At 47.1% G+C, this 21,005-nt stretch overlaps 2 protein-coding genes across 3 annotated transcripts in view; both read right to left on the bottom strand.

Moving 5' to 3' along the window:
* Positions 1-1,087: 1,087 nt before the first annotated feature.
* Positions 1,088-9,602, bottom strand: LOC140313901 (uncharacterized). The gene is made up of 7 exons (XM_072391886.1): positions 9,495-9,602; positions 7,434-7,634; positions 6,307-6,401; positions 5,975-6,131; positions 4,273-4,446; positions 4,079-4,126; positions 1,088-3,165 (listed from the first exon to the last, which is right to left on the bottom strand). Exons 2-7 carry the CDS (start codon positions 7,573-7,575, stop codon positions 2,417-2,419), a joined length of 1,365 nt encoding a protein of 454 aa, XP_072247987.1. The 5' UTR covers positions 7,576-7,634; positions 9,495-9,602; the 3' UTR covers positions 1,088-2,416.
* A 591-nt stretch (positions 9,603-10,193) lies between these two features.
* The window catches only part of LOC140313904 (synaptosomal-associated protein 25), a 23,373-nt gene continuing 12,561 nt past the window's right edge, over positions 10,194-21,005 (bottom strand). Inside the window, exons 5-8 of one of the 2 annotated variants that reach the window (XM_072391890.1) lie at positions 19,143-19,254; positions 17,373-17,519; positions 17,113-17,257; positions 10,194-10,964 (exon numbers count right to left, since the gene is read on the bottom strand). In XM_072391890.1, the coding sequence (XP_072247991.1) occupies positions 10,899-10,964; positions 17,113-17,257; positions 17,373-17,519; positions 19,143-19,254 (470 nt within the window). In that variant the 3' untranslated portion in view covers positions 10,194-10,898. The remainder of the gene's footprint in view (positions 10,965-17,112; positions 17,258-17,372; positions 17,520-19,142; positions 19,255-21,005) is intronic. The other variant, XM_072391891.1, reaches the window with a different exon arrangement.

Below are 21,005 nucleotides of genomic sequence, written 5' to 3'. Positions count from 1 at the left end.
CAAATACGATAATTATGGTACACCTGACCTGGCAACACAGCCCAGCAGTGTGTCAGGGTTCATGATTACAACCAGACGTTCACAGAATGGTCAAACTATCGTGTATTTGGCCCTTTTTGGGCTTATTGATCGTACACCTGGCTGCACTGGGTGCAGGCAGAGGGATGTCTGGTTCCCTCCTGGACCTGCCGCCTCAGATAGGAACAGGATGGATGGACGGATGTTCTTCCTGTGAGCTTTTCTGATTGGTCAGCTGCTCCGTGGAGACCCCCAGAGTTACAGCATCTGATCCCTCCGCAGGAAATCCCCATCATGTGAAAGATGGAAACGTTTTAAACGCCTTCAGGGTTCATAAAAAAAATCCGACAGCGACTGATTACAACCAGACGTTCACAGAATGGTCAAATTATCGTATATTTGGCCCTTTTTTGGGATTATTGATCGTGCACAGGGCAAAATTATCAGACAAATACGATAATTATGGTACACCTGACCTGGCAACACAGCCCAGCAGTATATCAGGGTTCAGGATTACAGCCACACGTTCACAGAATGGTCAAATTATCGTATATTTGGCCCTTTTTTGGGATTATTGATCGTGCACAGGGCAAAATTATCAGACAAATACGATAATTATGGTACACCTGACCTGGCAACACAGCCCAGCAGTATGTCAGGGTTCAGGATTACAGCCACACGTTCACAGAAGGGTCAAATTATCGTATATTTGGCCCTTTTTTGGGATTATTGATCAGGCAGAGGGATGTCTGGTTCCCTCCTGGACCTGCCGCCTCAGATAGGAACAGGATGGATGGACGGATGTTCTTCCTGTGAGCTTTTCTGATTGGTCAGCTGCTCCATGGAGACCCCCAGAGTTACAGCATCTGATCCCCATCATGTGAAAGATGGAAACCTTTTATTCTGAGGAGCAGGGCCGGACCCCCTCATTACAAACCTGGAGGTTTTCAGAAACTCACCTGGTCCACTCAGCCGCTGAGGCTTCAGTTTGGGCTCCTGCAGGGTTTACCGTAGTAAATAACTCGTGTTTGTGATGCTTATGACACATTTTCTGCACCCTTCTGTAATTTATTTATTTCCCACAGGCCCAGTTTACACACACTGTCCACAGAATTCAGTTTTTCTGCATACAGTTACAGATAATGCCCCCCCGCTGTTTGCTTTAACCAAATCTAAACTGCAAGCTGTGCAGCATTCAGCTGAGTTTGTTCTCATTCCAGTGGACAAACACAAACCTGCTGCTGCTTTATTTCAGCTGCAGACGCTTCCTGTCGTCTGACCCTCAGGGGTGAATGATTCAGGCTGCCAGCTTTCAGCTCTGCAGGTTAAATGCAGCTCCAGGAGGTCTGAGGGCGGCAGCAGGACTTCTGTGACCTACAGCCGGATGTTTGAGGACGATCGGTTGGTTTAACAGACGGAGGCACTGGTGAGATGCACTTAGCAGCAGTTTCATCCGTCCCACATCCAGCAGGAAGTGAGGTTTTCTTCAGCAGAGACCTAAAAGGCAGCATGGAGCAGTGTGACATGCAGCCTCAGCCTCACAGTATAAAACCACCTGTTTCTGCGGTGCCGAGGGTCCAAACTCTGAGCACTTAGCCTCAGTTTGTGGCCGTGTCTGCAGGCAGCATCTGACGACCTCTGCTGGAGTCAGAAGCTTTACCGTCCTTCGCTTTGAACCATGGGAAATGTGGCTCCCATCACCTCCTTCAACAGAGCTCTGTGCTCCAGGTGAACCAATCATCAACCAATCAGTCTGGGTTAAGTTCGGCCATTTTCTGCTCTTATCTCGCCAGAAAAAGGCAGTTCAATTGAGTCCGATGCTCAGAAATGACCCGAACAACAAGAATTATGCAACAGTTTCTGCTGCATAAACACCAAACTGCTGTTTTACTCCAAAGAAACGACTAACTTTAAGGGATTTATTCAGTTATTTGGTTGATTAAAAAGAAACAACTTGGTTTTATTTCTCAAAGCACGACTTTATTCTGCTCCACTTTTCCTTTAAAATGTCCTGTAACTCGTCGGTTTACGACAGAATCCTTCATCAGGAAATGCTTCAAAGCGTTGCATTTGTGCCTCTGATCCTTTAAAAGTTGGAAGCACCATCAGTGCTGCAAAGTGCAAACAGCTGGTCCGGAGCCATCAGTTCATACCTGCTCATTTCTCCTTTGATTCAGCCAAGAAGCTTCACCATGAGAAGAAAGCGTGGGCCTGTTGGTTCATGGACACTTCCACCACCTGGCAGGAAACAGAAGGAGGAAACAGGAGCCAGGCACATAAATAAGAGAGGATGGAGGCCCAACGTTTCCAGAGAGCAGCTTTTCTGTCCAGCAGCCACAGCGGTGCATCGTTTCAAACCGTTTCCGGGCCACATGGTGGCCTCTCGCCGTTTCTTTCTTCAGTAGCGTGTGGTGGGATGAAGATGGTGAGGATGGTGATGCGTCAGCAGGTGTGCGCTGTTGGCTTTGTCCCTCAGCATGTTGAGCGTGGTGTTGGAGAAGTCCCTCAGGATGTCCACCGTCTCCCGCTGCAGCAGCAGAGACTCCTGCACGAACTCCTGCTGGCTCTCCACCAGCAGCTGCACCGACTGGGCCAGCGCCTCCAGAGACTGAGACACCGACGCCAGCAGCATCCTGCTGGCCCGCTGCTGCTGGAGGCTCTGGGACGCCATCTGGGCCACCTGGTCCTGCGACCTGCGCAGGGAGGCGCCGCTCGGGAGGGGGTCGGACGGGTTTGGGGCCGAGGGATTACTGGGTGGGAGGACTGAGGAGGGAGGAGGTTTCTGTGGTTTGGAAGGAGCATCAGCAGGAGGAGGGATGGCGGAGTGAGATGGAGCACCATTGGCTGCAGATGAGGATGAGGAAGGAGCAGGGAGGGAGGAGGCTGGGGGAGGCGCAGCAGAGGATGAAGCAGCATCTGAGTGAGGCAGCGAGGGGAAGCTGGAGGAGGTGGAGGGTCCAGCAGGCGGCCGGGCCGAGTTCTGGTTCTGGACGTGGCTTTGGTTCTGGCTGTTTCTGGAGTAGGTGTACACCGGCTTGATCCTGAGCAGGGCGTTGTCTGGCAGGGGGTCCAGGGAGGTGGAGGAGATGGGAGGTAAAGCGGAGGAGAAGATCGAGTCGTCATTTTCCTCAAAATCCATGGCGTGTTCTGGGGAGAGAAAAAGAGGAGCGGGTTTAAGAGCCAGCGGCCGGAGAAGCATTCATCTGAGCTCAGGAAGCAGGAAGCAGGAAGGAGGAAGCAGGAAGCAGGAGGCAGGAGGCAGGAAGCAGGAAGCAGGAAGCAGGAGGCAGGAAGCAGGAAGGAGGAAGCAGGAAGGAGGAAGCAGGAAGGAAGCAGGAAGCAGGAAGCAGGAGGCAGGAAGGAAGCAGGAGGCAGGAGGCAGGAAGCAGGAAGCAGGAGGCAGGAAGCAGGAAGCAGGAAGCAGGAAGCAGGAGGCAGGAAGCAGGAAGCAGGAAGGAGGAAGCAGGAAGCAGGAAGGAGGAAGCAGGAAGGAGGAAGCAGGAAGCAGGAAGGAGGAAGCAGGAAGCAGGAAGCAGGAAGCAGGAGGCAGGAAGCAGGAAGCAGGAAGGAGGAAGCAGGAAGCAGGAAGCAGGAAGGAGGAAGGAGGAAGGAAGCAGCAGCTGCAAATAAAGCAGTTTATCATCAGAGCATCAGGACCACAGTCCAGCGTTTGGACCTGGAAGCCCCATCCAACACCTCTCTGTCAGGCTGGAAACTGCTCCATCTTTAAATCTAAATCACCTTCTATCTGAGCTGGAAAACTTTACCATCATTTTGAAAAGAAGGTTTTTGAATCGAGCTCCAAACAAAGCAGGCTACAAAAGCTTTTGGGTTAAAGTTAAACTTTTCAACCCGTTTAAATCTAAATCACCTTCTATCTGAGCTGTTTTTTATCCTGTGACCCACTCAAACCATTAACCTGAGATAACCAGAGCCAGAGGGGGGGGGGGGGGGGGGCTTTAGGGAAGCTCTGGCATCAACAAATATGTAAAATCCTACTTTATATGGATTTAAATGCAAAGACACAACAAACAGAGGCTGTACATAACCCCATCCTTACCTCCATCATCTGCCAGATCAAAGTCTGAGGAGGAATGAAAAGGATCGCCTGCAAAACATGACATCATCACGTCACCAGAGAGGGCGCAGCTCAGATCTAACAACATGTCATTTCTTTAGGTCTGGATCACCCAACTTTAGCTTTCAGTTCAGCACAGAAACACAGAAACTTCAGTTTGATTCGGCTCCACTTACCGAGTTCCTTCTCTGGGGAGGACAGGGGTGAAATGTCAAAGGAGGCTCCGCCCTGTAAAGAGTGGGAGCTGTCTGTCAAACTGAGGTAGGAGTAGGGGGGGGCGGTGGGGGTGGGGCCTTTCCTGTAACACTTGGAAAATTCAGCTTCCTCCAAGTCCAGATCGCTTTCACCACCTGAGAACCAGAAAAGAAAAACCGGTAAAGCAACAACATGCATGACACCGCAGCTAGCAAGAGAACGGAAGGAAGCTAGCAGAACAGAAGGAAGCTAGCAAGAGAACGGAAGGAAGCTAGCAGAGAACGTAAGGAAGCAAGCAGAGAACAGAAGACAGCTAGCAAGAGAACAGAAGGACGCTAACAGAGAACATAAGGAAGCTAGCAGAACAGAAGGAAGCTAGCAGAGAACAGAGGGAAGCTAGCAGAGAACAGAAGGAAGCTAGCAGAGAACAGAAGGAAGCTAGCAGAGAACAGAAGGAAGCTAGCAAGAGAACAGAAGGAAGCTAGCAAGAGAACAGAAGGAAGCTAGCAGAACAGAAGGAAGCTAGCAGAGAACAGAGGGAAGCTAGCAGAGAACAGAAGGAAGCTAGCAGAGAACAGAAGGAAGCTAGCAGAGAACAGAAGGAAGCTAGCAAGAGAACAGAAGGAAGCTAGCAAGAGAACAGAAGGAAGCTAGCAGAGAACAGAAGGAAGCTAGCAGAGAACAGAAGGAAGCTAGCAGAGAACAGAAGGAAGCTAGCAGAGAACAGAAGGAAGCTAGCAGTGAACAGAAGGAAGCTAGCAGAGAACATAAGGAAGCTAGCAGAACAGAAGGAAGCTAGCAGAGAACAGAGGGAAGCTAGCAGAGAACAGAAGGAAGCTAGCAGAGAACAGAAGGAAGCTAGCAGAGAACAGAAGGAAGCTAGCAGAGAACAGAAGGAAGCTAGCAGAGAACAGAAGGAAGCTAGCAGTGAACAGAAGGAAGCTAGCAGAGAACATAAGGAAGCTAGCAGAGAACAGAGGGAAGCTAGCAGAGAACAGAAGGAAGCTAGCAGAGAACATAAGGAAGCTAGCAGAGAACAGAAGGAAGCTAGCAGTGAACAGAAGGAAGCTAGCAGAGAACATAAGGAAGCTAGCAGAACAGAAGGAAGCTAGCAGAGAACAGAGGGAAGCTAGCAGAGAACAGAAGGAAGCTAGGAGAGAACAGAAGGAAGCTAGCAGAGAACAGAAGGAAGCTAGCAAGAGAACAGAAGGAAGCTAGCAAGAGAACAGAAGGACGCCAGCGGAGAACAGAAGGAAGCTAGCAGAGAACAGAAGGAAGCTAGCAGAGAACAGAAGGAAGCTAGCAGAGAACAGAAGGAAGCTAGCAGAGAACAGAAGGAAGCTAGCAGAACAGAAGGAAGCTGAGGCAACTTCTGTTTAACTTGTGACAAATAGTGGCTAATTTCTATTGAAATGTCACCAGAACTACCCCGCTAGCACAAGCACACCATCATATTATCCTTAATGTGCCCATCAGAGCAGCTTCAGCCTGTTAATGTGAGCTAATATTCTGAGTCACATCAAAGTCCAACCAGAATAAAAACAGCTCATTATATCGGACCGTGTTGTATCTGTAACATCGGAGGCTGCTGGTTAAGGTGTCGTGTTAACGGCTGTTATTCTGAGTCGCTGTGATGTCTGATAACAGACAATAAAAAGGCCTTCAGTATCTGCGCTGCCGCACCTCCTGTAGGAGTCAACATCAGGATCTTATGGACCATCTTCTCCACGGGGCCCAGCTTCTTCTTCCTCAGGTTGTTGCCGTTGGGGCCCCGCATGGCTGCAATGCGCCGCTTCCCGTCACATTTGAGGTCCGCCCATTTCTTCATGATCTGGCGTACCTACGAGAAAAAAACCTCCATTTTAAGACGTCCTCATGCAGAAGAAGACAAGTTCTAAACTAATGTTGTTGGGAAACCTTTAAACAGGATAGAAACAAGACATTTGCCTTGTAAATTTGTGGATAATTCAACAGTAAATGTAAACCTGCAGTGATTTGTGATCAGAGGAACTGACCTGTCTGTGATTCTCTCCCAAACTGTTGACCTGACTTGTGATTCGGGTCCAGGTCTGCTTCTTGGTGTCCGCTGACACACCTTGGTTAAACTTCTCTGGAAAGAAGAAAACACTTTCTTTGAGTTTTGGCTCCTATGAGCGACACAAATCTGATCGGGGGGGAGGGAATGTAAATGTACTTTATTTATACAGCCCTTATAGCAGATAATAAATAAAGAAAAGAATAAGTAAAAAGCAATAAAATAACAGTAAACGCAATAAAATACAGCAAAATTGAATAAGATAATATAAAAGTGTCATCATGCTACTGGGTATTAAAAGCCAGCTGAAATAAGTATGTTAAAGTATGTTATAAATAATGACCAAATATACCAAATAATGACCAAATTATACCAAATAATGATCAAAATATACCAAATAATGACCAAATTACACCAAATAATGACCAAATTATACCAAATAATGGCCAAAACATACCAAATAATGACCAAATTACACCAAATAATGACCAAATTATACCAAATAATGGCCAAAACATACCAAATAATGACCAAATTACACCAAATAATGACCAAATTACACCAAATAATGGCCAAAACATACCAAATAATGACCGAATTACACCAAATAATGTAAATGTAAATGTAATTTACTTATACAGCCATTTACAACAATCCATTTCGGTACCAAAGTGCTTTACAGCAGATAATAAATAAATAAAAGAATAAGTAAAAAGCAATAAAATACAGCAAAATCAAATAAGATAAGATAAAAGTGTCACCATACTACTGGGTATTAAAAGCCATCTGAAATTAGTATGTTTTTAGCCTAGATTTAAAGAGGCCCAGGTCAGAAATAAGACGCATCTCAGGGGGGGAGCTTATTCCAGAGCCTGGGGGCACCCCAGGGCTTGTATTTTGACCTGAACACTTCCAGAAAAAGTTGATTTGTTGACCTCAGAGCTCCACCAGGGTTACAGTTAAAAGCTCAGATAAATACGATGGGGGGAGGCCGTTAAGAGCTTTAAAAACAAACTTTAAAAGGTTAAAATCAGTTCTATAAAGGACAGGAAGCCAGTGAAGGGAGTATCAGACTCAAGGCGACTGATCATAGAAGCAACAACTCACTGAGGAGGATGTATCTGTTCTTCTTCACAGCGTCCAGCAGCAGTTTGACCTCGTTGTAGGAGAACCTCGGTTTGGACCTGAACCCTTCCTTCACTCCTCCCACCTTCAGGTCTTCCTCCTCTTCACGCCACGTGGTCGACATCGCTGCTCCCCTCAGTTTGGCGCCAAGTCCAATTTCAACCGCCCTCCGGGACTCTGGTCCTACAGTGGAAGAATCGGAGGAGAGAGATCGAAGGAAAGGGATGAGAGAGGGACAGAGCAAATGGGAGACCAGAAGATCCATCATCTGTGGTGAGGATGCTCTCTAAAGACCCAATCTGTGTTAAGGATAACAATACAAATATGAGAAAGAGCGGATAATTACTGGAGAAAATGATTTAGATCTAAATATAACCAAAAGAACGTCCCACAACATCTCAACCAAAGCAACCAAAGAAAAGAAGGGCAGAACAAGCCTGAAATCACATGATCGATGACATCACAGATCTGAGTCGTTTCAAACCAACATTTCATTCATTAACCCATCAGTTAGGCTGATGTGGGTGAATTTAAAGTGTAAAAAGAAAAGAAAAAACAGAAGCAGGTGAAATAAATACCTCAAACGGGCAATGTGTGGTACAAAGGTGGGCAGACGGCTTTAAAAGGACACAAATTATCCATCTGAGAGGTCACTGGTCCTAAATATCTGCTCTCACATCAGGAAATACAAACATCTGTCCTGCTTACCTCCAATAATCATCACACAGAAAAGATCTAAGCAATAAAACCTGCTATTTTCTGCCCTGCCGAGCATCCTGTGTGACACTGGGTGGCAGTATAAGGCACTTAGCAGCGAGTCCTTTCGAGTTTATTTAATGTTTTATAGCAGCAAAAACTACGGCAAGCCTGTGCAGTCATTCCTCCACACAGCTCACAGTTTTTAGGATAAACACAGTGAGAAGCGGACAAATCCATCATCTCTACAGCGGCCAGAACGGAATGATTCGACTAATTATTGGTTTATTTTATTTAAATCCAACTAATGAACAAAACAGATCCTTAGAACTTGGTCCATCATATGTTTGACGGTTTGTATCCAGTAAAAAATAAATAATTAATCCTCATGAACTGATTTTAACCAGATGAGTTTAATTAAAATTGGTTATTATCTTTAAGGACATTTACTTTGATCATAAATACAGAGAGTAGATGCTGTATAGGCAGCAGGCTGGGATATCTTAAATAGCTGTAAGAATTAATAATCGTGATATAAGCTTATTAAGAAGAAGATCCTATTTTTCTTTAGCTTGCGTTGCTATACCGCCCCCTGCTGGTCGGGTTTACACAAAGCTTTGGTGAAGAAGCACCAGTTTGCTGAGATTACAGTTTATATCATTATAAAATCAAACAGAAACACTTAAAAACAATCAGAAAATTAATTAATCGAACCGTATCTCATTTATATTATTTTTCCACCATTTTCTGAAACAAAAAAAACCCAAAAAGTTTGTGTTTATAGTTGTTTTTTTAGGCAAAATGTCCTAATCTACATGATATATACGCGCTAACGGTTTTCAGTTGGAAACTTCAGATTTTTAATCATTTAAATTGACGTTGCGTTCGGACTGGTCACGTGGTCCGCCTGAGCCAATCGCTGACGCTCTTCTCCTGCCTTTGTTGAAGCCGCCTCTCCCCCCGAACTGCTCCTCCTGCCCGATGGTCCTCTCGGGCAGCAGCCTGACGACTCCGCCATCTCTGTAAACCGCGTCGAACTAGGACGTCGTGAGATTAAAAACTTTAAATTGTGAGTGAGAGCCGGTTCTGATACGTAGTTCTGCCGGTTCTGTTGTACGCGGGCGGGGGCGGAACACTGGGAGCTGGCTACGCGACACTCGGTGGTCGAGGCGGGGGACGGGTGTCTGCCAGTCCCGGCTTTGCGCTCCATTGTAGCCTTTTCGTTGCTTGTGTTTCTCTGTCCTGAACGCTGCGCGTGGGATCTGTTTCACTTAATTCGTGTTGAATTAATGCCGAATTCGTCGCGATATGCAGCGTAAATCTACTGTAAAGGTGGGGGATATTTACCAGGAAAAATGGCGTTCTTCTTCTCCCCTCCTTCCTCTGTGGTTCTCCCGAAAGTTCGGAGTGACGAGAACAACCGAAATGCGCAGACTCCGCAGCGCGTGAGATTTTTTTTTTCCTTCCCTGAACGCGCAACATTTCACGTCGCTGCGCGCCCCCCTGTGTCCTGGGTTCAGTTTACACCAAGCGCTCAATTTCCATGCCAATTAAACACAAAACTCACGAATTCTGCTTTTTTTGGGGAGAAACTGGTGATTAAACCACCAAATGTTACCAATACAACATCTAACATAGTTGTACAAATCCACACAAGTCATGATTTTTGCGCATTTTTTATTAATACATTCATATAGAAGCAATTTAATCACCAAAAACACCAATTTACAAGCTCCGTAGCTGCGCCGCTTTGCCTTAAATCCTGCAGAGAGGCAGACAGCTGGCCTGGAGGTCAACAAAGGCCTTTTTGAGTGTATTAACGTATTACTTACCACAAAAGTGCACGTTAACTAACTAACCAATCTACTGCAGCTGATGAAACTGTCACAAACTACCAATCACATTTGCCATAATGAGAAATAGAAGTACAAAAGCTACAAACTAAGCATCCTCAAGCTGTTATTTGTACGTTTTTGGCATTTTCAGCTGGGCTCGTGCTCCTCTTCACGTGAGCCAACAGGATTAGGAAAGGTAACATCTCCACCATCTCATAGGCTACGTGGGGAGGAAAGAAGACATGAAGGCCAAAAAAACCCCCAAGTTCCATATCTGTCCGCTTGGTGTCGCCAGAGATCTTCCTCTGAGTGTAAATACGTGTTCTCTTCCTGTGTGAAATACCCACATGGGTCAGCAGAGGGCGCCATCTTGGACGTGTTTCAACCACTCAAACGTTTCAGACTGGAAAAAGGAGGCTGTGGAGGTGCTGCACAGTGTTTACTTTGGTAACTGAACTGGTTGCTGATAGCTGTGTGTTGTTTTTCTTCTCTTTTAGAAATGTGGACGTGTTTTCTGCACAAACAGGGAGAAAAAAGGCGACTTTTCAAGCTTTCAAGATGCACGACGCATCCAACGGAGCTGCTCTTTATTGTGTTGTAATTCATATATGTTCTTTTGCCTGATTCTGCTGGAATCACCGAAGCTTCCTTTGACCTAACGGCTGACTGATCAGAGGTCAGCGAGAGGGAGTAATACAGAGTTATAAAGGCCCTGTGACTCAGGTCCAAAGCAAAGCCGTGGCTCCCTGTGAGAGCATTATAAGAATGAAGAGAAATATTGAAAATCAGATTTGCAGAAAGCCCCACTACCCTGAATAATAATAATAAGGAATCCCGAGAGGGGGAAATAGAAGTGGAACACATTGGCACAGCAAACAAAATCATCATTTAGTAGAAAAAGAGTGGAAGAGCACGCCTATCGCTTCATGAGGTTGTTAGCTTTCTGGTTGGCAGCATCGATGCGGGTCACGTTGAGCTCAGCCTGCAGGGAAGGAGGGGGAAGAAAAGAGGAAACAGTCATAAGAAGCTGGAGCTCAAAGCTTCCTTTATTGCAGCAGTTAATCAAACAGCAGATTGGGCCAAACTGTGCAACCCAGTTTGGTTTTGGTCGGGTTCCCAGATCAGATTTAGGTGGAGTGTGAAAGTTCTGATTCTGATCCATTTCTTTGTTTTACGCTAAGAGCTAAGTGACTATATCTTATGCTAATGAAAGGAAATGTATGATGTGTAAATACATGCCCTGATTCACATGTTGGAGAATCTTCTTTCAACATTTCAACGGCTGTGAACTCAGATTTAAGTGTGTGCAGATTCTATAGAGAACATAGAAGTCTTTTCCAAAGATTTCCCCAAACATCTTTCAGATCAATTCAGTTTTATTTGTTTAAATGTCATCTCTCGACACCTCAGAGACGCAGCCAGTTTGCTGTAATCCAATCAAATGAATCAAATTCCAAAGTTCCTGCTAACAAACCAGCAGACTGAAGGGAAACCTGCAGCTTTCACAGGTAGAACAGGTACGGCTCGTCTGGTCTTAGATCAGCCTAAAAGAACACGTCCCCCCACCTTGACTACTGCAACGCTCTCCTAACTGGTCTCCTAACTGGTCTCCTAACTGGTCTCCTAACTGGTTTCCTAACTGGTCTCCTAACTGGTCTCCTAACTGCTCTCCTAACTGGTCTCCTAACTGGTTTCCTAACTGGTCTCCTAACTGGTTTCCTAACTGGTTTCCTAACTGGTCTCCTAACTGATCTCCTAACTGGTTTCCTAACTGGTTTCCTAACTGGTTTCCTAACTGGTCTCCTAACTGCTCTCCTAACTGGTCTCCTAACTGGTTTCCTAACTGGTCTCCTAACTGGTCTCCTAACTGGTCTCCTAACTGCTCTCCTAACTGGTCTCCTAACTGGTTTCCTAACTGGTCTCCTAACTGGTTTCCTAACTGGTTTCCTAACTGGTCTCCTAACTGATCTCCTAACTGGTTTCCTAACTGGTTTCCTAACTGGTTTCCTAACTGGTCTCCTAACTGCTCTCCTAACTGGTCTCCTAACTGGTTTCCTAACTGGTCTCCTAACTGGTCTCCTAACTGGTCTCCTAACTGCTCTCCTAACTGGTCTCCTAACTGGTTTCCTAACTGGTCTCCTAACTGGTCTCCTAACTGCTCTCCTAACTGGTCTCCTAACTGGTCTCCTAACTGGTTTCCTAACTGCTCTCCTAACTGGTCTCCTAACTGGTTTCCTAACTGGTCTCCTAACTGGTTTCCTAACTGGTTTCCTAACTGGTCTCCTAACTGATCTCCTAACTGGTTTCCTAACTGGTTTCCTAACTGGTTTCCTAACTGGTTTCCTAACTGGTCTCCTAACTGGTCTCCTAACTGGTCTCCTAACTGGTCTCCTAACTGGTTTCCTAACTGGTCTCCTAACTGCCCTCCTAACTGGTCTCCTAACTGCTCTCCTAACTGGTCTCCTAACTGGTTTCCTAACTGGTCTCCTAACTGCCCTCCTAACTGGTTTCCTAACTGCTCTCCTAACTGGTCTCCTAACTGGTTTCCTAACTGGTCTCCTAACTGGTTTCCTAACTGGTTTCCTAACTGGTCTCCTAACTGATCTCCTAACTGGTTTCCTAACTGGTTTCCTAACTGGTTTCCTAACTGGTCTCCTAACTGCTCTCCTAACTGGTCTCCTAACTGGTTTCCTAACTGGTCTCCTAACTGGTCTCCTAACTGGTCTCCTAACTTGTTTCCTAACTGGTTTCCTAACTGGTCTCCTAACTGGTCTCCTAACTGGTTTCCTAACTGGTCTCCTAACTGGTCTCCTAACTGGTCTCCTAACTTGTTTCCTAACTGGTTTCCTAACTGGTCTCCTAACTGCCCTCCTAACTGGTCTCCTAACTGCTCTCCTAACTGGTCTCCTAACTGGTTTCCTAACTGGTCTCCTAACTGCCCTCCTAACTGGTTTCCTAACTGCTCTCCTAACTGGTCTCCTAACTGGTTTCCTAACTGGTCTCCTAACTGGTTTCCTAACTGGTTTCCTAACTGGTCTCCTAACTGATCTCCTAACTGGTTTCCTAACTGGTTTCCTAACTGGTTTCCTAACTGGTCTCCTAACTGCTCTCCTAACTGGTCTCCTAACTGGTTTCCTAACTGGTCTCCTAACTGGTCTCCTAACTGGTCTCCTAACTTGTTTCCTAACTGGTTTCCTAACTGGTCTCCTAACTTGTTTCCTAACTGGTTTCCTAACTGGTCTCCTAACTGGTTTCCTAACTGGTCTCCTAACTGGTTTCCTAACTGGTCTCCTAACTTGTTTCCTAACTGCTCTCCTAACTGGTCTCCTAACTGGTTTCCTAACTGGTCTCCTAACTGCCCTCCTAACTGGTTTCCTAACTGCTCTCCTAACTGGTCTCCTAACTGGTTTCCTAACTGGTCTCCTAACTGGTTTCCTAACTGGTTTCCTAACTGGTCTCCTAACTGATCTCCTAACTGGTTTCCTAACTGGTTTCCTAACTGGTTTCCTAACTGGTCTCCTAACTGCTCTCCTAACTGGTCTCCTAACTGGTTTCCTAACTGGTCTCCTAACTGGTCTCCTAACTGGTCTCCTAACTTGTTTCCTAACTGGTTTCCTAACTGGTCTCCTAACTGGTTTCCTAACTGGTCTCCTAACTGGTTTCCTAACTGGTCTCCTAACTTGTTTCCTAACTGGTCTCCTAACTGGTCTCCTAACTTGTTTCCTAACTGGTTTCCTAACTGGTCTCCTAACTTGTTTCCTAACTGGTCTCCTAACTGGTTTCCTAACTGGTCTCCTAACTGGTCTCCTAACTGCTCTCCTAACTGGTCTCCTAACTGGTTTCCTAACTGGTCTCCTAACTGGTTTCCTAACTGGTTTCCTAACTGGTCTCCTAACTGATCTCCTAACTGGTTTCCTAACTGGTTTCCTAACTGGTTTCCTAACTGGTCTCCTAACTGCTCTCCTAACTGGTCTCCTAACTGGTTTCCTAACTGGTCTCCTAACTGGTCTCCTAACTGGTCTCCTAACTGCTCTCCTAACTGGTCTCCTAACTGGTTTCCTAACTGGTCTCCTAACTGGTTTCCTAACTGGTTTCCTAACTGGTCTCCTAACTGATCTCCTAACTGGTTTCCTAACTGGTTTCCTAACTGGTTTCCTAACTGGTCTCCTAACTGCTCTCCTAACTGGTCTCCTAACTGGTTTCCTAACTGGTCTCCTAACTGGTCTCCTAACTGGTCTCCTAACTGCTCTCCTAACTGGTCTCCTAACTGGTTTCCTAACTGGTCTCCTAACTGGTCTCCTAACTGCTCTCCTAACTGGTCTCCTAACTGGTCTCCTAACTGGTTTCCTAACTGCTCTCCTAACTGGTCTCCTAACTGGTTTCCTAACTGGTCTCCTAACTGGTTTCCTAACTGGTTTCCTAACTGGTCTCCTAACTGATCTCCTAACTGGTTTCCTAACTGGTTTCCTAACTGGTTTCCTAACTGGTTTCCTAACTGGTCTCCTAACTGGTCTCCTAACTGGTCTCCTAACTGGTCTCCTAACTGGTTTCCTAACTGGTCTCCTAACTGCCCTCCTAACTGGTCTCCTAACTGCTCTCCTAACTGGTCTCCTAACTGGTTTCCTAACTGGTCTCCTAACTGCCCTCCTAACTGGTTTCCTAACTGCTCTCCTAACTGGTCTCCTAACTGGTTTCCTAACTGGTCTCCTAACTGGTTTCCTAACTGGTTTCCTAACTGGTCTCCTAACTGATCTCCTAACTGGTTTCCTAACTGGTTTCCTAACTGGTTTCCTAACTGGTCTCCTAACTGCTCTCCTAACTGGTCTCCTAACTGGTTTCCTAACTGGTCTCCTAACTGGTCTCCTAACTGGTCTCCTAACTTGTTTCCTAACTGGTTTCCTAACTGGTCTCCTAACTGGTCTCCTAACTGGTTTCCTAACTGGTCTCCTAACTGGTCTCCTAACTGGTCTCCTAACTTGTTTCCTAACTGGTTTCCTAACTGGTCTCCTAACTGCCCTCCTAACTGGTCTCCTAACTGCTCTCCTAACTGGTCTCCTAACTGGTTTCCTAACTGGTCTCCTAACTGCCCTCCTAACTGGTTTCCTAACTGCTCTCCTAACTGGTCTCCTAACTGGTTTCCTAACTGGTCTCCTAACTGGTTTCCTAACTGGTTTCCTAACTGGTCTCCTAACTGATCTCCTAACTGGTTTCCTAACTGGTTTCCTAACTGGTTTCCTAACTGGTCTCCTAACTGCTCTCCTAACTGGTCTCCTAACTGGTTTCCTAACTGGTCTCCTAACTGGTCTCCTAACTGGTCTCCTAACTTGTTTCCTAACTGGTTTCCTAACTGGTCTCCTAACTTGTTTCCTAACTGGTTTCCTAACTGGTCTCCTAACTGGTTTCCTAACTGGTCTCCTAACTGGTTTCCTAACTGGTCTCCTAACTTGTTTCCTAACTGCTCTCCTAACTGGTCTCCTAACTGGTTTCCTAACTGGTCTCCTAACTGCCCTCCTAACTGGTTTCCTAACTGCTCTCCTAACTGGTCTCCTAACTGGTTTCCTAACTGGTCTCCTAACTGGTTTCCTAACTGGTTTCCTAACTGGTCTCCTAACTGATCTCCTAACTGGTTTCCTAACTGGTTTCCTAACTGGTTTCCTAACTGGTCTCCTAACTGCTCTCCTAACTGGTCTCCTAACTGGTTTCCTAACTGGTCTCCTAACTGGTCTCCTAACTGGTCTCCTAACTTGTTTCCTAACTGGTTTCCTAACTGGTCTCCTAACTGGTTTCCTAACTGGTCTCCTAACTGGTTTCCTAACTGGTCTCCTAACTTGTTTCCTAACTGGTCTCCTAACTGGTCTCCTAACTTGTTTCCTAACTGGTTTCCTAACTGGTCTCCTAACTTGTTTCCTAACTGGTTTCCTAACTGGTTTCCTAACTGGTCTCCTAACTGGTTTCCTAACTGGTCTCCTAACTGGTTTCCTAACTGCTCTCCTAACTGGTCTCCAGCCTGTGAAACCTCTGCAGATGGTCCAGAACGCGGCGGTGCGTCTGGTCTTGGATCAGCCTAAAAGAACACGCCCCCCCTCTGTTCATGGAGCTCCTCTGGCTGCCCTTAGCCGCCTGCATCAGGATCAAGTCCCTGATGTTAGCTACAAAGAGCTTAATGGAACGGCTCCATCTACTTGAATGCTCTTGCAAAGGCTTCTGTCCCAACTGGGTCCCTCCGTTGGTCCCAGGATTGTCGTCTAGCAGCTCCTACACCACGCCTAAGACAATCCAAACTCTGTTCATGTGTCGTCCCACGATGGTGGAATGAGCTACCGAGCGCTACCAGAACAGGGGCGTCCCTGTCTATCTTCAAGAAGCTCCTGAAAACCCAGCTCTTCAGAGAGCATCTCCTATCCCAGCACTTACCTTGTACTTCCCTCCCCCCTCTATCTCTGCACTTTATCTTTCTGCACTTCCTTCTATGCCTGCACCCTATCTCTGCTCTGTCCCCTCTGACAGAGTCGGACTCCTGGGTTCCTTCTATGGAGCTTATTGTTAGCTTTTTATAAAGCTGTTATATCTTCATTTGTAAGTCTCTGTGGATAAAAGCGTCTGATAAATACAGAAATATAAACTCTATGCTTGACCGAATAGTTCATAACACATTGTTCTGCAGTTATTTCAGTTTTACTCTGACTTTAAGGTCAATATTGAGAATCCTGGCACCCAAAAGAAAATCCTCGGTGGAAGTAGGACCCGAAAATTAGCCAAAATTCTACAAGAAAAGGTCACATTTTGTCTAAAAATGGATTTGTCAACCAACATTTCACAATGATGTGGTTGAAGATGCGCCTTTATGACAACATCTGCACTTAAATTAACCAAATAACTGCTAAAACGTGAATAATAAAGTCTTTCTGCACTTCCTTCTATGCCTGCACCCTATCTCTACTCTGTCCCCTCTGACAGAGTCGGACTCCTGGGTTCCTTCTATGGAGCTTATTGTTAGCTTTTTATACAGCTGTTATATCTTCATTTGTAAGTCTCTTTGGATAAAAGCGTCTGATAAACACAGAAACCTGCAGCTTTCACAGCTAGAACAGGTATTTGCACTGATTTTGCACATTTACAGACCGCTGTACCTTGTTTCTTATGCGGCCGATCAGATCGCTCTGCGATTCGAGCTCGTTGCCGATGTCCAAAGCCATACTTTTCAGATTACCCAGCATGCTGCCGACCTGCGTCAGGTTCTCCTCCATCTCGTCCTCGCGGGCATCGTCCGTGACCCTGAGACAAAGAGGGGTTGTGTTTGTCCAGCTGCCTGTTTGATGATTTAAAGGAGAGCAAACACACACCCTGCAGCTGCCTCCTCATACAACAGCGTGTTACTCTCACTCTGTACCTGTGTATGTATCCCCCACTCATGATCATTTGCTCTCTCTCATCAACCACCCGAGATGATGGCGGCTGATTGGACACAACTCCATCCTGGCTGGAGGCTCCGCCCCAAACCGCCTTGTATGCGCCGCTCTCCTCGAACGCCTTCAGTCTGCCAGGCAGAGAATGAGCCAATGAATGCCTTTTCGTTGAGTTCAGAGTGTTAAACGGGACCAAACTGCACCCATACTGGTCCGAATAAAGGCTCTGTTTGCTCCCATTTATAGAATAAAGACACGTAATCTGATATCTAAACAACCAAAAACATAAAGAGCGGCAAAGCAAGCAGGCAACATAAATGACTAATAACCAAAAGAAAGAGGACGGCTGGTGAAAACCGGTGCTAGTATTAAAGTACATGTGTCTTCATCTTCATTTAATCTATAACAAGCACAGGGAGCTTTCAGTGTTTTAATCTCTTTCTGTGTCTACAACCCCAAATCAGAAGAAGCTGAGACGATACTTAGAGTCTGGTATGAACCCAGGATATTTCATGTTTTGTCTTTTTATTTTATTTGTTAATATATATTTTTAGTTCCAGCGCTTCAGAACAGTCCAAAAAAAGTTTTAATCAGCCTCCATGACAGAGTCTGAGCAGCAAAGATGTTCAGAGGAGCTCCAGTTTGTTTAAAACAATGTTCCTCAGAGAAAGACTGGAAGGGATCTGCATATTTCTGCCTCTACAGAGCAGAATATCATTAAAGCATTCAGGGAACCTGGAGGAGTTTCAGTGTAAAGGACGAGGGAGCAAGCCTAAGCTGGACCCCGTGACCTCTGACCCCTCAGACGCTGCATCAAGAACCGTCATTCATCAGCAGCTGATAGAAGCACATGGACAAGGGATTACTGTGGAAACCTTTGTCAAGCACCACAATACAGAGTTCCATTCACAAGCTTTACTGTGCAGGAAAGAAGCCTGATGTTAACCTCGTCCACTTCTCTGGGCTCGGAGGCGTCTGGGATGGACCGTCACACGGTGGAAACGTGTGCTGTGGTCAGACCCATCAGTATTCCACATCTTTGCTGGAAGAAATGGAGCAAAGAGCAAAAGCAGCATCCAGCCTGCTGTCAGCAACCAGTCCCTGCAGCCAGGCTCTGTGATGGTATGGGGTTGGATCAGGGGGCAAAGCTCATTTCCACTTCTGTGACGGCAGCATTAATGCAGAAAAGCTCACTGAGATTTTACAGCAACATATGCTGCCTTCAAGGCCACATCTTTTCCTGGGACGTCCCAGCATTGTTCAAGCAGACCATGGAAAACCACATTCTGCCACAGTCCAAAGGCCTGGCTGAGGAAGAAGAGGTACGGGTGCTGGACTGGCTGCCTGCAGTCCTGACCTGTCCCCAGCAGAGAAACAACCACCCCCCCGCACTGCTGCACACCTTAAGACCTGTTTAAGGAAGAATGGGACAAAATAACAGCTGGAACTCTGCATCACCTGGTTTCCTCAGAGTCAGAACGGCTTTAAGTGTTGGCAGAAGGAAAGGAAACGTAAAAATCATCGTGTTTATTTCCTTTTTTCTCCTAATAACTCTCCAGACTCTTTCTGATTTGGGTTGTATTCATATTTTCTCTGTAAAACTGAATTAATCACATCATCCAGTTGTCCAACGCTGACTTGTTTTGCACCTCTGGGCCGTTGTGATGTTTCAAAGTCAAACTTTTGAGCCAAATCTGAAAACATCTGGATGTAAATGTATCACAGCTGCACCCCCCCCCCACTCCTCCACCTACTTCTCACAGCTGCACAGCCCACAGCACCTGCCCAGGTCGGTCAGGTTTTTCTCTGCCTCCCTCATATCAGAGTTGATCTGATCCAAACCCTCCTCTATACGCTCCAGCTGCTCTATGGAGGAAGAGGAGAGGTGGAGGAGGTGGGGAGGAGAGGAGAGGAGGGGAGAGGAGAGGAGAGGAGAGGAGAGGAGAGGAGAGGAGAGGAGAGGAGAGGAGAGGAGAGGAGAGGAGAGGAGAGGAGAGGAGAGGAGAGGAGAGGAGAGGAGAGGAGAGGAGGGGAGGAGGTGGAGAGGAGAGGAGAGGAGAGGAGAGGAGAGGAGAGGAGAGGAGAGGAGAGGAGAGGAGACAAGGAGAAAGGAGACGAGGAGAGGAGAGGAGAGGAGAGGAGAGGAGAGGAGAGGAGAGGAGAGGAGAGGAGAGGAGAGGAGAGGAGAGGAGAGGAGGGGAGGAGGTGGAGAGGAGAGGAGAGGAGAGGAGAGGAGAGGAGAGGAGAGGAGAGGAGAGGAGAGGAGAGGAGACAAGGAGAAAGGAGACGAGGAGAGGAGAGGAGAGGAGAGGAGAGGAGAAGAGAGGAGAGGAGAGGAGAGGAGAGGAGAGGAGAGGAGAAGAGAGGAGAGGAGAGGAGAGGAGAGGAGAGGAGACAAGGAGAAAGGAGACAAGGAGACAAGGAGAGGAGAGGAGAGGAGAGGAGAGGAGACAAGGAGAGGAGAGGAGAGGAGAGGAGAGGAGATGAGAGGAGAGGAGAGGAGAGGAGAGGAGAGGAGACAAGGAGAGAGGAGAGGAGAGGAGAGGAGAGGAGAGGAGACAAGGAGAGGAGAGGAGAGGAGAGGAGAGGAGGAGAGGAGAGGAGAGGAGGAGAGGAGACAAGGAGAGAGGAGAGGAGAGGAGAGGAGAGGAGACAAGGAGAGGAGAGGAGACAAGGAGAGAGGAGAGGAGAGGAGAGGAGAGGAGACAAGGAGAGGAGAGGAGACAAGGAGAGAGGAGAGGAGAGGAGAGGAGAGGAGAGGAGAGGAGAGGAGAGGAGAGGAGAGGAGAGGAGATGAGAGGAGAGGAGACAAGGAGAGAGGAGAGGAGAGGATAGGTGGAGGAGAGGAGAGGAGAGGAGACAAGGAGAGAGGAGAGGAGAGGAGAGGAGAGAAGAGGAGAGGAGAGGAGACAAGGAGAGAGGAGAGGAGAGGAGAGGAGACAAGGAGAGAGGAGAGGAGAGGAGAGGAGAGGAGAGGAGAGGAGAGGAGATGAGAGGAGAGGAGACAAGGAGAGAGGAGAGGAGAGGAAAGAAGAGGAGAGGAGAGGAGACAAGGAGAGAGGAGAGGAGAGGAGAGGAGAGGAGAGGAGAGGAGAGAGAGGAGAGGAGAGGAGAGGAGAGAGAGGAGAGGAGAGAGGAGGAGGAGAGGAGAGGAGGAGAGGAGAGGAGAGGAGAGGAGAGGAGAGAGACGAGAGGAGAGGAGAGGAGAGGAGAGAGGAGAGGAGAGGAGACAAGGAGAGAGGAGAGGAGAGGAGACAGGAGAGAGGAGAGGAGAGGAGACAAGGAGAGAGAGGAGAGGAGAGGAGACAAGAGAGGAGAGGAGACAAGGAGAGGAGAGGAGACAAGGAGAGAGGAGGAGAGGAGACAAGGAGAGAGGAGAGGAGAGGTGGAGGAGAGAGGAGAGAGAGAGGAGGAGACAAGAGAGGAGAGGAGAGGAGATGAGAGGAGAGGAGAGGAGAGGAGAGAAGGAGAGAGGAGAGGAGAGGAGAGGAGAGGAGACAAGGAGAGATGAGAGGAGAGGAGACAAGGAGAGAGGAGAGGAGAGGAGAGGTGGAGGAGACAAGGAGAGAGGAGAGGAGAGGAGAGGAGATGAGAGGAGAGGAGACAAGGAGAGAGGA

The sequence above is a fragment of the Leuresthes tenuis genome, unplaced genomic scaffold (assembly GCF_036924035.1).
Source record: "Leuresthes tenuis unplaced genomic scaffold, fLeuTen1.0.hap1 SCAF_9, whole genome shotgun sequence".
Lineage (NCBI taxonomy): Eukaryota > Metazoa > Chordata > Actinopteri > Atheriniformes > Atherinopsidae > Leuresthes > Leuresthes tenuis.
The sequence above is the reverse complement of the archived record's forward strand: the minus strand, read 5'-3'. Positions and strand labels throughout refer to the sequence as shown.

Excerpts from the sequence above, each read along its gene's own strand:
- LOC140313901 (XM_072391886.1), bottom strand. The coding sequence starts at position 7,575 with ATGTCGACCACGTGGCGTGAAGAGGAGGAAGACCTGAAGGTGGGAGGA. Across the intron at positions 4,447-5,974 it reads GATGTTGACTCCTACAGGAG|GTGGTGAAAGCGATCTGGAC; the intron begins GTGCGGCAGCGC and ends TCTGGTTCTCAG. Across the intron at positions 4,127-4,272 it reads CTCCCCAGAGAAGGAACTCG|GCGATCCTTTTCATTCCTCC; the intron begins GTAAGTGGAGCC and ends CATGTTTTGCAG.